Consider the following 17,480-nt stretch of genomic DNA (forward strand, 5'->3'; position numbering starts at 1 on the left):
TGTCATATTCAACCATGAGTGAATTAGTGACGCCTGACTAGGAAAGTTCTCCAGATAAACTTTAAATTAAGCCTTTGCAGTAAATGTCTCTACTAGCGTTCACGTGGATTCCCAGTGATTGTGAGAGAAGGTTAAAAACAGAGTCAGTGACACAAATGATTTACTGCAGTTCAGTTAAAAACTCCCAGTAACAGATTGATTTTGGTTAGAAAGGCGTCTGTGAAGTTCACACGACTCACTTGCATGACCCAAAGAGTTTCTGCGAGGATAATTGTTCTCTTTGCAAGGCTGGGCAGCTAAACTGCTGTTGGCCCACAATCCACTGGCGTGATGTAGACGTTCAGCGTATCCTGGGTCCGCCTGCACGCACCACACACAGAAACACACACACACACACACACACACACACATCACTGAGGCCCAACATGACACGTCTCACGCAAGCAGTCCAGCATTTTGAAAAACATTCAACAAGCGGCGGCTCTGCAGTCTGAACATATCTAAGGAACGGGAGGGAGTGGGCGGCTCCTCCCGCCAGTGATCATAACTCAAACTGCTCTATAACGGCACAGGGAGACCTGCAGTTTCCGACTTCAAAGACCTCACGAGCATCAGTATCGTTCTCTGGTCCGGGCAAACTGCTCCAAAGTGACACTGGGATTTCTGCAAGTAAAATGAAGAAATTGCATCCAGTTGATCCAATTGAAAGTGTCACTGTGGAGCTGAACCTCAGGCTCACCTCCCCCACGCCTCCCTCAAACCGAAGCTGATGAGACAGGCTCCAGGGGAGGGAACCTACAGCAGGGGACGCGGCTCTGACTGGTGAATGTAAATACAGGATGCCTTCATATGCATGCCAACTGCCCCCCAGAAAAGATTCAAATCAAGATTCACTGTCATTCTGCGAAGTGAATGAAGCGCAGGGGAAAACGGGAGGGGAGCGTACTCACCACGAGCTGCACTCTGCCTCCATTCAGAATGTCTGAGCTGATCTCCGGCAAAAAATGCACGCTGAGGATAAGATAACAGAGAGGCCCAAACATTTGGGCTGTTAGCGCGCTGCATATTTCAGATCAATTCAGCAGTTTCCCCTCTTCAGCTCTATGCAATTACGTCCGACATATCATAAAATAAACACAGATGCCATGTATGATAACCTTAATGTCTATTTGTAAGGAAGCGTTTAGCACAGGCCTGCATGTTCAGACTCTCTGCTGGTATGTGTTTAAATACACAGTGTTTATACTGAAGTGTCAGCATGGAAAAAAAAATCAGTACTGTACAAATTATTTTATTTGACTACACTTAAAATTATTAGCTAATTAAGTCCAAGTGTGGGCAATCAAACAAAATAAATAAATCCAGCGATCACTGTTAAAAACTCAACTCAAATCAACTCAAAGTATTTGTTTTACTTTGTGCTACTTTGCTTGGATGTTTGACCTTCGCTGTGCAGAATGATGTATGTGCAGAGTTTGACAGCAGAGGGCTGTTTTCAAATCCATCTGCTGAAGAGGGAAAGTTCCTCTGCGTTCACCTTAAATCTGCCTTTATATGAACATCAGTTTGTGACATCACAGCTAGTTTGGAAGCTGATCACAGCCCCGTAGTCCAGCTTACACAACGGTGATGTGGAAAACTTGAAGTACCACTAGACTTTTCAGTGACGTGGGAGGTATCTTGTATTTAGAAGTTAAACTTTTAAAATATTGACATATTCACAGATTTTGGATTCAGTGAGGGAGAAGGAAGAGATGGCATTTTAAGAAATGTAAAAACATAACACACAAATTATTATTCCAAGTAGAATATTGACACGTCTGGAGAAAGGATGCAGCGCATTAAAGGATCAGTTACACAAATTACAAAAAACATATTACCTCTAATGGCGTTGGGCTTTATTTGCCCAGGTTTTGAGATTTCTGCCACCTCCCAGAACAACAGAGGTGAATCTGTGTTGCTGACAGCACTGAAATGTTTGATTTTAATAAAATTCCCCAGCAAAGGGTCTGGATAATCCACATACCCCACTGTGAAATCACAAAGACAGATATTTCAAAACCTGAGCGTATACAAGCCAAACTGTGCATGTGATATGACTATTACTATTACTGATTGCTGAAATGTGGTGAAACGACCCTTTAAGGCGATTTTAGCTGCACAGCGCACCACCGACACCACCTCATGAGCGACACTAAGCGCCTCACCTCTCTGAGTCCCTGTCGGAGTGAGCCGCCTGGGCGTGCAGCCACTGCTGAGCTCGTTCCTGCTTCACTCGCTCCGTCTTCTCCGCCTGCTGAAGACCCAGCTCGGCCTCGCGAACTGCACTCGACAGAAGACATCAAATGAACGTCACGGGCGATTTTTTTTTTTTTTTTTTCTCCAGCTCCTCTTGACAGTTAAGTAACTTTCTTGATGACAGTGGCTGCAAAGGATGAGTGTGAGTCTAATCAGCGAAAGTTGGGGTGAGGGCTGCGTGTTTCTACAAAGAGGCGCAATCAATACTGCAGCGAAGGAGTTGTGCTAACAGATGCTCAACAAAGTACAAGCTTTACAAATAAACAGCTCACGGGCCCGATCTGTAGCAAGGTTTGACATGCTTCAGTGTAATTACAGCCGGCCAGGGTTTCCAGCACTGGGAGTGATCAAGTGGTCAAAGCTCCCAGTGTTTATGTTTGGGCTTAAGGTGGTGTATTTGTTTGGAGGAGTCAGGGGCATTACTATAATACATTTAAAGTCGCTGAAAGATGCAACAGGAGAGGATCTGCTTTCTTCCAACAATTGTTGGGGCCTGTGGTTCTTCGTAAAATTGAATCCAAGCAGTGCTCCAGCAGTTTGTTAAAGAGCGAAATCTGAAAGGCTGCTGATTTACGAGTTATGCCGAAATCCCATAATAAGGTCGTAATTCAAAGTAAACATTTATGTTGTGCTGACAGTAATGCCGCCGTAGATGGGTGTAAACTGATAATGAATTTTGACAGCCCAATGCTGGAACTAATGATGCATTTATTTAAGCCATTTACTTGCTTTTGCTGAGCTGTAAAAAGGAGAAAAAAAGCTTTACAGTTTTCATGGGTTAATTGAGAAGCCCCACTAAAAATGTCAAGTGATAGATGCTTCCCCCGGGGCAGCAAAGGCCAGGAAACGGCTACTCGCACTTCCCAAAGCTGAAAATACAGAGAAAGACAGACGGGGCACAGGCAGTCCAGAAAAGCCCTTAGAGAAATGTTTTTTAAAACAGCAACATGCTCATGCACTGCACTTCTTATAGTACTGTCTGATCCCAACACGGGTTCTATACTGCCTGTTCACAGTTTTCATACACGTCATGTCACAGGAACCAGGATCGACGGATCAAAAGTTGCCAAGACTGATAATAAATCTGACATCCCTGAAGGCGACTGCGTAGTGCAGCGAACATGTTTTCAGTATGTACGGTGATAAAAGACTGACAACAAGAGAAAAGTTCACATTTATGTTGCGCTCCAGTAGCATGGAGAGACTTTTCTGTCCCTTCTCCCCTCTGAACTCTTCACTAACCCCCCCCCAACCCCCTCCAGTCTCCTGAATCCCCCTCCACTATTCCTCCAGGACATCAGGAGGGGGCCTGTAGGAGTCACGCCTGTTAAGAGGGGCTCTAAAGCACATTAAGTGATCTCGTCTCTGCTGAGGAGTGGAGGACTCTGACTTAAAACCAGAGAGTTTGGGAGGAGGAGGAGGAGGAGGGTGGAGACTTTGGCCTGCAGCAAACAGGTCTGCAGGAGACACGATGCTGGTACTTTGTTTCTTGACAAGGTTGGAGGCTCCAAAGAACACAAGGTCAGGCAATGGATCAGGACTGCTGTTGTGGGTGAGCATCCCGAACAGTGTGAGTCACCTTGGGACACACACATTGAGATGTGGGCCCAGGAGAGGACAAGAAACACAAGATGTAAACCATTTGAAATGTGGGTAATAACTCCGCACTGAACAGTGAAACTACACACACAACTACAGTGAGCATGATGAATCAGCAAGTAAGCTGAAGCACTGTCAGCCTGTAAGAGACGTTCACAGAGGATGAACTTCAAGGTCTCAGTGCGCTTGAAGCAAACTGGTGCGAGATGTCCTCTAGCCACACCTAAAGGTGGGCCTGAAGGAGAGAAGCCTGCTGTCACAGAGACAGACGAGAAGTAAGACACCGTGCAAAAGGAAAGAACGGTGGATGCCACCGCAGTGGACTGGATGCGTCGCACTGAAACAAAAAGGGAGTTTGAGAGAGACCCCGCCTACAGTTTCACCTCTGCACACCTGGTCAATCACTGCCTAACGCAGGTGTGATTGTCAGATTCTGCTTTTGAGCAGTCCAATAAGAGCTTAATTTGATGCGTTTACTGTTTACAAGTTTGGCTCAGCTTTCAATTTGTTTAAGCTATCAATACAAAAGCCCAAATATGACCTGAAATTACCCTTTAATCATTAGTCGTGGGCATCTTAATGAATTTTTGTCAACACTGTAAAAGCTCTGCTAACACAGCTGTGAAAAGAAAGCTGTGCCATATTAATGATTAGCATTCAGAGACTTGGCTTGCTATTTGCTTATGAAGACTTGTACTAGATCTGCCACAAAACGAGGTGAAATCTTACTCTGACAGACTTGAAACTCGCTCCATAAGACTTAAAAATAGCTAGGTTAAGGCTAACCCTTACCTTGTGTTGTGTTGTGTAGCATCATGAAAACCGTTTTAAGAATCCTGTTTTCATGGCATTTCCAGAGTGGAAGAAGATCAGAGCGTCTCTGAAATTTGAGGATCCTAACTCTGTGTTTTTAGGTTGGTGTCTGTCTCTGCGAGTGCCAGTGCATCTCAAACATATACAATGAAGAGAGAGCTCCACTGTCTGACATAAATAGAAGCTCTGAGATTACGGGGGGAGAAATTGAATGCACATGAATGGTGGTAAATAGTCTGACATTAAGTTAGTTTGGATGAAGGATGATAAACAAGATGATTGCGTTTCAGTTGGACTTTGTAGATGACTTGAAGTGTGAAATCGAGTTAAGTGCTCAGGAGGTAGGGGTTCCAGCCTGAAATAAAAATATATACCCTCATGTCCCTCTGACATGAGGACGGATGTTTGGTGGGGTTGGCTCTCGGTTTGGATGGAAGAAGGAGCTTGGAAGAGTGTGTGTGCTGGGAGGGGGGTTGAGTGGAAGGCGGTGGAAAGTAAGAGGAGAAACAAAGAGAAACGCTTGGAGGCATACAACATCTCCGACATCTGCGGCACACAGACACTTGACGATGCAAACCATCTAAAAAAAAAAGTAAACTGTATTTCTACATTTTTTGCCTTTAAAAGAAAATGTCTTGTGGCTCTGCTCCATTCTCTCCCTCTCTATCTCCCTCTCTGGGTATGTAAGCCGATACCCATTTCAAGTGGCTTACTCATGTCCAGCACATCCACACAAAGAGCCCGGATAAAATAAACACGCCGCGTCGGATATCTTGGAAAGAATCTGTCATGGGTTTGGGGCTAATCACCTCCAGAAGGGGCTTGACTCAAAGCCTGAAACGTTAGCCCCTGTCGGGGAGCGCTGGCTGGGCCGGGCTGGGCTGGCTAGGCCCCGGGCACTGGGGATGGATCCGGAGGAGGGGGCGCCTTCCACAGGTCAGGACCAGGGGAGCAAGAGGTTTTGGCCCGTTTACAGACACCCGGGATCACAGCACCACGAGCCAGTTCCCGACACGCACCACCTCCAACGCCAGCGTCGCCACAGCCGCACAGTCACCCTGTAAAAAGGCAGCAGGAGTCGTCTCCTGCACGACCGAGCTGGTTAAAGTTACACATTTTACAGGATTCCTCCCAGTTTGATCAGAAAACCGAACGAGGATACGACAAAAGTGAGAATGGGAGAGGGAACGGTGATGTCCTAACCACTGACCCCCGTTATTTTATCAGCTGATGTAGCTGCTTCACTCCATTGCTCAAGAACACCAGTCCTGTTTGATGAATTATCAAGACAAGGGTGGAGAGTAGAGATAAGGATACTGGAAAGAAACAGAACTGGAAATATTGTTGTAATTTAATAGGTCATTTGGATGGAGCCAGTCCTCCACTGCCAGTTGGCTGAGAGCTTATCCGTGGCTGCATTGTGCTCAGACACGATTCCAGTGTCAGTGTCAATTTTTCATGTTACAAATAAATGATTGGCCAAAAGTTCATTAGTGGGAAAAAAATCAACTGCCATCAACCAAATACGTAAGACTGTTGGTCCATCATTGTGTACGTTTGGCAATTAACTGGCTGATGACAAAAAAAATCTTCACAGTCTTTGAAAACACTAAAATAAGTTTTCGCTTGCTTCTTGGCTACACAGGACTGAATCAGATCGAAGGGAAACAAGGGGACTGCTTCACATCTATTCTACAAACAAATCACTAAAGCGATCCACCCAAAAGAGATAAAGTGGAACAGAAAACATCCTTACGTTGAAGGTACGATTTGTCCTTTTTTTGTCAAACTGAAACGTGAAATGACAAGCAAACATATCATATTTCTGCACAGTTAATTAAGGGGTATTTCATGCTTATGGCAACATTGGACTTGGACCAAAGAGAGGCCGGTCACTCCGCTGCCTGTTGGCAAACACTGCTGCTACAGCGTCCGTCTGACTGCTGGATGACCGCGAGTGTCGTGCTCTCTGGATGTGAGGCCTTGACCCTGGTGGGTGGGGGCGGGGGTGGGGTGCAGAGGAAAGATGGAGACAGGCCCTCATGATAAAAGCCGACTCCCCCCGTCCTCCCTCCCGCTCTTCCCTCCCTTTTAAGTCTGGCTGTGGACGTCACAATGCCAAATCATCTCTCCACCTCAGGGCAGGAGGCCACAGACATTCGCCTGCCTTCGACTTTCAAAACTACTTTACACAACAGTCAACTCAGAAACTCCTTTGAGGATTATTCAACTATCCATCACAATACGAATAAAGTCTCAAAGAAGGAAAAAAATTGTCATCTGTATTAAGTTAAAACCGGTTTGGCGATGGGAAACCACTTACAGAGAGAAGGTACACAGTTATCTGCGGGTGCATCTAAATTTAAAGAGAATTTCTGAAATTCTTCATACAACCTGAATCTTATTTTTGTACGTGCTGTTTTGAAGTCTGATCGCTGACTGCCGATGTTTCTTCTCCAGAAACATGACAGACTTTCAGGATCGTGATGGCACTGTGTCGCCATATCTCAGCAGCTTTAGTGAGTCCATATTACTCTACTTGACAGAAATAATTGGCCAACCTGTAAAAATAATAATAACAAACTTGTAATAAATCATATTTTCCTTTGATTTGAAGTGTACAGCTCCGGTCTGCACAGATGCTCATGCCAGACCAAGAAAGACTCTTCAGGAAAAGACGTCATTTTCACAGGTGTTATGACAGGGTTACCAAATGCGTAGCAAGTCCTACCTTTTAGAGCATTTCTGTTGCGTTGTGTTTGCCTTTTCCGTGCTTCGACTGGACCCAGCTGGTAACTGCAGTTTCGGAACAAGGCCAGGTGGACGGAGGGATCTGGGAAGAGTAAGAGTAAGCAAGCAGGTCAAAGAAGGACAGGGCAGACCTAAAAAAAACTAGAAGCAGAAAACCAGAACCAAACATTCGGAAAATATTAGTACAGCATTCTGGTTCCACTGAGGCAGACGCCATCAGGAGTTAGTGCAGACATAGACCTGTGTGTCGGTGGAGCAAGATGACAAGAGCCCCGCTATTGGAATCATGCACTTGCAATTCTGATCAAAGAGCAGCCTCCCTCTACTGCACATGACCGTGACATGATAACCATGGCGGGACTACTGTTTCTTGGAGCAGAGCAGAGGTGAGGTCACCTTTCACTGCAGCCGCACTCAACCACTACAATGAATCGGAATGAAAATCATCACGGGGCGACTTGTCGAGAGGCTTCTTGGCAATCGTTGTTTCCTTTGCAGGTTCTCAAATAAGGCCCAATAAGAGGCGACAGGCCCTGGCTTCTGCTGTCTGTTATGGCTCGTTAACGTACACGAGGTGGAAAGGTTTGCTGCAGCCGAAGCACGGTTGAAGAAACAAAGACGAGAATGAAAAAAGGCAAAAATTAGAGTGGATTTTTTCCCTTTCAGGAAATGGATTTATGTCCTCCAAGTTCCTTCTCTGCAGTGAGTGATATTCAAGAAGGAAACAGTGACAGCTTCTGACCATATCAGTCTTCATAATCTTCATATTTCAGCATTTTGCTACAATGCAGGTGCCAGAAAAAAGGTACATAGAATTAAAATAAAGCTCAAATACATATCTTGACCTTTACTATTCTACACTTACCCTGATGTTTCTTCTGCTGTTGCTTCTTTGACTTCATCTTCTGAGCTCTCTTGAGCATTAGAAGAGCCGTGTGGCGGTGAGTGAAGCCCCTAGAGACAACAAGGACAAACATGCCTCACCGAAAATCCCAAACAATGCAAAACACACAGAGATGGGGATGGGGATTCACCATTCCTCCAGAATCCTTTCTGATCTTTCAGAGAGACCGCTGGCCGCTGAGGCTGAGGCAGGAGATTTGCTTCTGAAATCACAGATATTGTCCCCAAAATATTAGTATACCATCATATATACTGTATGTAACACTGTCACAACATCTGAACGTTGTACAATTTGGCTTCAGTGTTTTGCTTAAAGGCTGCATCACCTGAGATTGAAATTTGGACAAAGTGGACTCAATAATCAATCAATTAATAACTTTGTCCTCAGTGGCCCATTGGTTATGCAGCTGTGGGATTAGCACACATAAAGTACAGGGCACATGAGTACAAAACGAGGGCCAAAAAAACAGGAAAAACAGCTTTAGTCCCTAAAAGTAAATGAGCAATTAGGCTGTGGGTTGTCCTACCTGTTGGAGCTCACTGGTGAAAGTCTCTGCCCAGTAGAGTCCACCTGTTCTCCAGCCACCCAGGCCTGCTTTGACCTCCATTCAAGTGGTGGTGGGAGTATGTACTGGGAGGGTTCAGGTAAGGGCTCAGGATGCTGAAATCCATACATGAATCAGTGTCAACAGCAGCTCTTATCATGTTATTTAGGTAGATTTTTAACAGCAAAATTATTTACAGCAGTCTTTATAATCTCTCAACAAGTGTAATTCACAACTCTTTTTCCATTTCCTGGAGCAGTTCTTTAAATTTGGATTTTCAATTTTAACTTAGGAAGCTTTACATGTGCCTGAGTAAAAAGTGAAATCCTCATTTGAGGTGTGTTCACAAGTTTTAATGCTAGAGCTCTAAATGGAAAAATCCAGTTTAAGCTTTGTTGAGACAACAGAGAGTCATCAGTAAAGATTGGGAAATGAAATATAATGTATACAATAATGTCCAGTCAAATTTAACTCAAGTGCATGTTTTCTTTTGAGGAATTTGGCTGACACATTTAACCAGAGCAGACTTTCACTCTCCAGGAATGCTCATATGTAAGTCAAACTAACAGCTTAATTACTCTCCAGATGCCATTTTCTCTTTGTGTAAGTGCTAAATTGTTCATCCCTCGCCTTTGATGTGTACTTCAGTGTCAACACACTGAGGCAGCACAACAGCAGCTGCACCACGTCAGCTGGCCTAAACCGACTACCATGATGTACAGCGCTGAGCACGCTCCAAAGAAAAGATCCAACGAGAGGTAAATGAAGGAAAAAAAAAACAGGACGACAGTCCGCCAGCGTGAAAAATGACATCTGCTGGTGCAGAGCCCCCTTCAGCCCTCCAGGAAATAATCTTGTTTTTCAAGAGAATAAATTTAAAGATCAATCAGGGAGAGTGAGACAAATCCTGGAGGGGACGATAACCAAGATGAGAAAGGGACAAGGCAAGAAAATAACTCTTCACAAGGGGGCTGGTAATTCCCAAAATCCACTCGCCACTTTCACAGTAGGCCACCAGGTTTTTAAAATATTACACTGTCCCGGGACAGTCGCTTTACCTTCAGAGACTGTAGCTGCTCTGACACAGTGTAACGTCTGGGAAGTGAGTCCTCAGAAGGCGGCAATGTCCATTGTTTGTCCAGCGCCGCCTTTTTGAAAAGAAAAACATTTTTTTATATGTGTATTTCTGGACAGCGGCAGGTGAGGAACAAGAAAGACAAGAGCCTTCAGGGGCAAACATATAATAGAGTAGATGATGTATAAAATCCTAGTGTTATACTTGTGGGTGTGATTTGTGATGTGATGCATGTGTGCAGGACTGTGTGTGGGAAAGCACAGGTATGCATTTATGAATTTTTGCACTGTGCAGGTTTGTGAGTCTGATCGAACGAGGGTTGGGGAATTACTGAAGCGTGAAAGAGAAGAACACATGAACTTGTGTGCATACCTCATCTAAGACAAATTCATCCACGTCCACCTCCTCAAAGGTGTCGTCCTCTTCGCTGTCGGGGCACGTGACGGCAGCCAGAGCAGATGCGAGCCTCCTCCTCACAGTGCAGCCCCTCCAAAATGCCTGGAGGTACCCAGAGAAGAAATGGTACAGTAGAGAAGGCTCCATGAGTCACGAGGCAAACGTAAATATTGTGTGTTGTCCCATTAGAGAGATAAAACATGTTAACCTCTCTTTTAATTGCTGAGTGTTCTGGTGTCTGAACTCTGTGTGACTCCGGGCTGTTCCGAGACAAATGGAGCACCAGTGTGCCTCTAAATCCTCCAATTCCCAGCGGGTTGGGGGGGGCACACCTCACTTCAAGTTGAGCCGAGCAGGAATCCTAGAACTCTTACTACCGCACTTCTTTGGAATCTGATTAATCACCCTGTACCCCCAACGCACACGCACACACACACACACACACACTATTCTACCAGACCACCACCCCCACCTCCAACCTTAGAGAGCCCTAAAGGACCCATCAAACACTTTTTGTGCTGAAAAGGGATTTGGGAGAAGTGTTGAGTAGCATGTTTTTCAGAACAGCAGCTTACACGTATATGCAGAGGATTAGCCGAATAAGCCTGCACAGCACGTATGAGGCCTGAAGACGAATGTTCACGGGTGAAAATGTTCGTTTTCAGATACCCACTGTGCAGACGTGACTGCAGCCACAATACCAAAAAAAATCTAGTAACAAGTTGACAGGCGGATTTTTGTCTATGCTAAACTAGGCTGCTAAATATTGAAGGTTTTGAAACTAGCAGGCACATTGACAGACCGACAGGTTTCAAGCAATCGTCAACAAATGCAGAAAAACAACAGCAGAAACGTCTTCTGCAGCATTTCCTGATTCCAGCCTGTTAAATGTGAGGATTTGCTGCTTTTCTCTGTTTGAAATCATTGTAAACTGAGCAAAACAAGCAATCTGAAGATCTCACTTTAAGCAATGGGAAATTTACTACACTTCTTCTACACAAATCACTGGACAATCACTGGTGATTGATTAAACTCAGGTCTAATGTTCCAGAACCTGTTCCTGCAGTGAGTCTCTGACACCAATCAAACCAATGATGTGTTCACACACACTACTGAGTACAGATACAGAAAGTAGTTGTCAGTCTCTGGCCTCTCATTCTCTGCCTGTATATTATATTGATCACTTAATTTACATACTCTGACTGGATAGTTGTTCTCTGACAGGGCTGCTGTACTATACACAAGGAAGCTGTTCATTTCCTGTTTTACAAACAGCATAACAGTGTCCAAGAATAACATCAGGAGGAAACTATTTTGGTGGAGGATGTTGCAAAAATGAGCATATGACAAATATTTCATGTAATCTATGGGGGTATGCTTCGTATGTAACAAAGGAAACACACAGTTTGAAAACTGTTGCCCCTTAATTAAAAGTTCTACGCATTGTGCAGTTAAAAAAAAAAAAAAAAATGCACCAGTTTTACCTGGATGACAGTTGCTGCACAATCTTGGCCAACAACGCTCCCGTTGATGTAGGCTGGTCCTGACTCTGACTTTCCTCCATCTCCTCCTCTTCCTCCTACCTTCTCAGCTGTGGAAGGGCTGCTGATGTTCCCACATTTCTGTCTGTATTTCCTCCACAGCTGCTGAATCACGACTGCTGCTGCGCTGCTCCAGAAAGGACACACACACACACACACACACACACACACACACACACACACACACACAGAGTGAGGGATGTACATGATGTCATAGCACCTTCGTCTTTCAAAACATGAATTTATTTCTGAGCAGACATCTGGAGAGCATGACTCTGGAGAGTTTAAGCCTGTCCACAGCCACCCTTCATATTAAAGATAAATCATCCTCCCAAAGATAGCGCAGTGTTAATGATGAAGCTGCGTGTTAAAATGAATAAGACGTTCAACATCTTCAGCTGTAAATCACATGAAGGAGGCTCCAATGATGACAAATGCTTTGCAACAGAAACTAATAAAATCCTGAGCGGCTATAAAAAGACTGATATAAAAATAAGAGCATATGAGAGCAGCACGTTGGTGAATTACTTTTTGAGGTCCAGGTCTCGATGGGCGGACACAGGTGCCATTTTATGATTGGAGGGGATTGTTTCTCTCTTTGATGCCAAGGAGCGGACACTGCCAGAGCTAGCTTTGCTAACTGTTGGTCCTGTCTGTGGACCTGTTGTAAAAGTGTCGCCATGACGTCTCTCTGCAGCTGACTTCTCATCAAAAGTCCAGGAGCTGCATCCGATATTGTCCCTGTTCGGAATAACTGCTGGAACCTTTGCAGTGGACCCCGTTTCTGGGCCTTTAGTACACTTCTCAGCGTTGGTACCGCTCACGTCCAGTGTTTCCTCAGGTATTGTTTGGCCTGCAGCCCCGTGTTTGTCGGCCACAGTGGTGTCGCCATATTCATGGGCGAATCTCTGGTCTGTAGCCAGCTGCAGCGCCTCAGCGAAGTGTCGGCAGGAGGCCTCCACGGCATCCACGGAGGATGACGCATTACTGTGAACATATACAAACACTGTTTTAGGTATGGACGCTCACTCTTTTTAGAATGTCTGCATGTACGGTAGGTGAGCGAAGATCCTGTGACAAACACCCGCTAACACACACACGTTTTAGAAAATTACAGATTATTCTCCAGTCCTCATATAAAAACAACACGGCCTGTTGACCTACGCAGTGATTCATGGGGTCTGAACGCAGCCTCCTCTGAACAAAATGTCAACGCTGATTAAATGTTCTAACTAGCAGTTTTCCAGTTTAAAAGCTTTTATCCAATGTAAGGATGTTAATCTGTGACTGACAGATTTAATCACACTACCTACAGCATGAAAAGTAAGAACAATCTGCTGCAACTCAGAAAAATGTAATATTAAATTCATGGAATATCACATTTAGGTGACATTTAGCTCCTACTTTTGACCAGTTCATCTGAGGTGAGGTGAAGGAGAGTGAGTGTGTGTGTGTCTGTGTGTGTGTGTGTGTGTGTGTGTGTGTGTGTGTGTGTGTGTTTGAGAGAGAGAGAGAGAGAGTGTGTTGCTCTGTGTGCCCTAATACCATATAATGTCTCTTTCATTGAGGGGATAAACTGACTACAAAGCCACCTCAATGGAAACTTAATGAATCTATTAGCAATGCTTGGCTCTGCCCCCCTCCCTGTCTTCAACCCTGAGGGGGCAGAGACATTTCAGTACCCAGCCAGTCTGGAGGGCCACTAGCCTTAGGTGGTACAGCCTCTTCTCTACAAAGACCTAGCTCTTCGTTCTCAGCGGGACAAGGGAGAGAGGAGTCGGGAGGTCCGAAAGGACTGTGACCCCGCTGACCCCTGCCCCCCGTACCTGCTGGTTCACTCCAGGGTCACCATTACAATCTCACTGATATAAGAGTGCAGAATGAACAAATCGTTTTACGTATCAGAGCTGAAATGTGAAAATAATAACGACGAGACACAAACTGAGTATTACTACCCTGAATCTGTCTGTACCCCTGCGTGTGCATACCAAAATCCTTGTACTTGTCTTTTCAATTATATTAGTGGACAAAGAGCAGCAATATCTGTTGGACAGCAACAAGAAACTGAGGGCCAGCAAAGAGCAAGACAAAACCTGAACCAAACTCTATTGAATTTAGTGTGGTTTTTTACTGCAGATGGGATCTGCTTCTACAGCGGTGGCTCTACAGATACAGTTAACCTCAACCTCAGGATGGATGCCAGCTCACAGAGAGGAATAAAAAGTGGTGATGTGTGCAGTAATACGCTGTAGAAACTGGCTTAACTCAATATTCACATGCCCCTACAAACACTGAAAAAGTTCATGGTTGCTGTGTTTGTTTCTCCTGTCCACACTGGCCATGAAGACATCTTTTCTTCACATGATGTAAGATACAGAGGACAAAATCCACATTCTGTGCATTCTGAAGTTCAGCCAATGCCAATATGAGGCTTTCGCAGCCCAACTTAGACAAATAAAGTGGTCATCTTCCATAGTAGTGATCTTCTTAGTGAGAAATTCCCTCTCTATGTTTTCCTGGACAGTGCTTCCTCGCTGAGCTGTGGGATAGTATCACACACAGGGAATTTGGGACTAAAAAGACTTTGTAACTCTGGAAGAGAGTTAAAGCCACATATTAGTTTCAGCTGAACTTTGAAGTGTATCTTCCCCATCTCTCACATTACAATCATGATAGGAAGAGATAAGGAGAAACAAATTCAACAACCAGTGGCTCTTTCAATGCACATGCTGGCATGGGAGTACTGTTTTTAGATATGTTTGCATGTATTGCATTGCATACTTTTCTCATGACAAACATCCACAACACACAAAATGGCAAAAGTTTTGGTTACCTGGCATTATTCTTGTGTTTCTAAAGCAGGGCAATATTCAGGATCTGTGATGTATTTTGTGTATGCATGTATAGCAGTGTCTTGTTAACTACTGACAGTAAAGCCAACTCCCTGAAAAGAACATTAAAGACTCATTCATTATACTGCACCAACCCTCCGGCTTCTCTCTGAGACGCTGGTACACAGAAATCTGTCGTGGTTCCAACCTTTGTTTTTCTTTGTTTTCAGAGAAGTATGTTATAGCTGCTCGGTTACAGTCATCAAAAGTAGATTATATTTGTTTTGGCTAAAGGGTAAAACAGAGGCATTTTGCAAGAATGGAGGATTGAGCCTCCACTCGACACCCTGTAGAGAAAAGTTGTGAAACCATAGCCCTGATAAACCCCATGGTTCCCCACCTTACAGTCACCAGCGGACTGACGTGTGGCACTCTTCTCACCTCCAACTAAACCCCACTCAGACACAAGGTCAGGCCAGGGGTTAAATGGCTGTGTTGGTCCTTGCAAAGCCCCCAGAATGGCTCATTGTCCAGAGGCCGGGGGGGTAGAGGGCACACAGTGAGGGGTGAAGCAAAGGGAGCGCCACGCTACCCCCCAAGCCATAGGAGTCCTCGGTGTGACCTGCAAGGGTAGCTGCAGCCATGTTTCATCTTTTGTGCTGTGTAATTTGGAGGGGTCATGAAGATAAGCAGAAAGTTGACCACTGTTTTAAGTGCTGGTGGTCCGTCCTGCAAAGCAGCATCAATGTGTGCGGAGGCGAGTGACATCCAAGGACTTGTGAAAATAGATGTACGTTGTCTTTAGGCTCACTACGCCCTGTGTATCAGACATAACAAGAGGATAGCTAACATTCCTGACTGCCTCGCGTCTGTCTGTCTGACAGGCTGATCAACACAAGATAAAACGTGTAACATGACCTCTTGTAAACACGTCCGCAGGCATTATATTGTTTTATCCTGTTAAGTTTTACTCTGGTTGGCCTTTTGATTCTGCTTTTCCTTTCAAGTGTGTTATAATCCCTTTCGCTTTTCACTTTCTGTTTTTCTTCTCAGCACTGTCGATCGAACACACAGTACTGACTGAGCAAACTGGTTTTTGTTGAGGAGAACTTTCCTCAGCTTTGTTTCCTAAACTCCCCTTCCTCAGTGGATCCCTGGTGTCAGAACTAGAAAAAACGATCATGATGTTAATGTTACCTGAGTTCACAATAAGCACCTCAGATGACAGATTTTTTTTTTTGGATGATGGGGCCATGGCAGCTCGAAGGGACTCACATTAAAATCTGGGGTCGGACACCTGTCCGACCACTTTCTCTGATTACTGATGAGACCTCCACCTCCATCCACACTAGAACACAGCCGATCACAGTGCATCTACATACGCAGGCAGTCATTCGTCTCTTACCTGAGCTCCCTGCTGTGCCGCTGCTGTAAATCCCGAATCTGCTGAAGCTGAGCCTGACAGAACGTTAGGAAGCTGCCTGGAGCCAAGCCAACCTGCTGAACAGCAGGGGGCGATAGAGAGGAGCCTGTCTGCTGGTCATCAATGGCCCTCAGGCCGGGCACTGCTCTCTGGAGAGTGGATCTGAAAAGGATTAAATATCAGCTGTCATTAGGACCACCTTTAAATGGCCTTTATTATTTTAGATACTATAAAATCAACAAAAAGTCTTGAAGTACAATCAGCCACTAATTACATTTTTCTTTGATTTGCATTTATCCAACACACAAGACCAATGTGGTTCTTATAACCAATACATTGATTAAAAAGAAAAACCTGAAAACCCTGATTTCAGTATCATTTCAGCAGCAGCACTGAACAACACCACAGCATTTGCATTTGAAGATTTAGGGGAAAAACAAAGATTGAACTGAGCTTCCTAACGTATTTAAATGTTTTCATCTGACACATTCACGTCAGTCTTTTTAAATGACTGTGCTATTGCAGCTTTGAACAAACGAGCTCTGCAGTCACTTTAAACAACTTGGTGAGCCCGACAGTTTATATAAACAGCAGTATATTCAAAAACAATGAGGGGCTCTGAAAGACATGAACAGGAATCGCAGAAAAAGAGCGATAGAGAGAGGTTCTGTGAGGACTAAGGAATAAGACATTCAGTTTCTCTATTGGTGAAGGTCAGAGCAGGAGAGGATGGTTTCAGGTCCCACTGAGGCCCCTCTCAGAGCACATGCTGCTCTGAAGTACATTTTGTGCTCTGGACGAACTGGACTAATCTGCTTACAGTGATTTGGTGAATTTGATGTGTTTTATCCACTAAAAATGACTCTGACTCTGGTAATTGTTAACTTTATAGAATTTTCTAAAGTGTAGTCCTATAGCTACTTTGGACCGAAGAACTCTACCAAGTGGCATATGTTAGGTAGTATCATCCTTCTTACTGGAGGGGAGCCCTGAATGGCTGTGAGTCTGGGGGAGAGGTAACCGCTGCCTCAGGCTAAGGATGTACAAGCAGAGGAATCCCAACTATCTGCCAGAGAAACAGGCTCTGAGCGTCCACCGGCAGAGGCCAAATGTGGTCTGTGTTCAGTGGGAAAATGTGGAGCTGGAAACTCTACAGGACACTAGGGAACGGCAACAATAAAATCTGTAAAAATACAAGCCTTCAGGCTACGAAGTCCATTTTTAAAACCGTTTTCAACGAGTGGGGTTTTCAGAACTGATTCCCAGAGCACCATATGCTCTTAAATCTTGTCTGCCACATCACGG

General features: G+C 44.7%; 1 protein-coding gene across 2 annotated transcripts in view; it reads right to left on the reverse strand.

Moving 5' to 3' along the window:
* lrriq1 (leucine-rich repeats and IQ motif containing 1) overlaps nucleotides 1-17,480 on the reverse strand; it is a 35,290-nt gene that overhangs the window by 6,750 nt on the left and 11,060 nt on the right. The window contains exons 14-25 of one of the 2 annotated variants that reach the window (XM_076734023.1): nucleotides 16,158-16,337; nucleotides 12,450-12,908; nucleotides 11,865-12,048; nucleotides 10,357-10,482; nucleotides 9,968-10,057; nucleotides 8,892-9,025; nucleotides 8,496-8,567; nucleotides 8,327-8,415; nucleotides 7,442-7,543; nucleotides 2,208-2,322; nucleotides 951-1,011; nucleotides 240-360 (exon numbers count right to left, since the gene is read on the reverse strand). In XM_076734023.1, coding sequence (XP_076590138.1) covers nucleotides 240-360; nucleotides 951-1,011; nucleotides 2,208-2,322; nucleotides 7,442-7,543; nucleotides 8,327-8,415; nucleotides 8,496-8,567; nucleotides 8,892-9,025; nucleotides 9,968-10,057; nucleotides 10,357-10,482; nucleotides 11,865-12,048; nucleotides 12,450-12,908; nucleotides 16,158-16,337 — 1,733 coding nt within the window. Of the gene's footprint in view, nucleotides 1-239; nucleotides 361-950; nucleotides 1,012-2,207; nucleotides 2,323-7,441; nucleotides 7,544-8,326; nucleotides 8,416-8,495; nucleotides 8,568-8,891; nucleotides 9,026-9,967; nucleotides 10,058-10,356; nucleotides 10,483-11,864; nucleotides 12,052-12,449; nucleotides 12,909-16,157; nucleotides 16,338-17,480 lie in introns of both variants that reach the window. The other variant, XM_076734022.1, reaches the window with a different exon arrangement.

Source organism: Chaetodon auriga, chromosome 6 (genome assembly GCF_051107435.1).
Source record: "Chaetodon auriga isolate fChaAug3 chromosome 6, fChaAug3.hap1, whole genome shotgun sequence".
Taxonomy (NCBI): Eukaryota; Metazoa; Chordata; class Actinopteri; order Chaetodontiformes; family Chaetodontidae; genus Chaetodon; species Chaetodon auriga.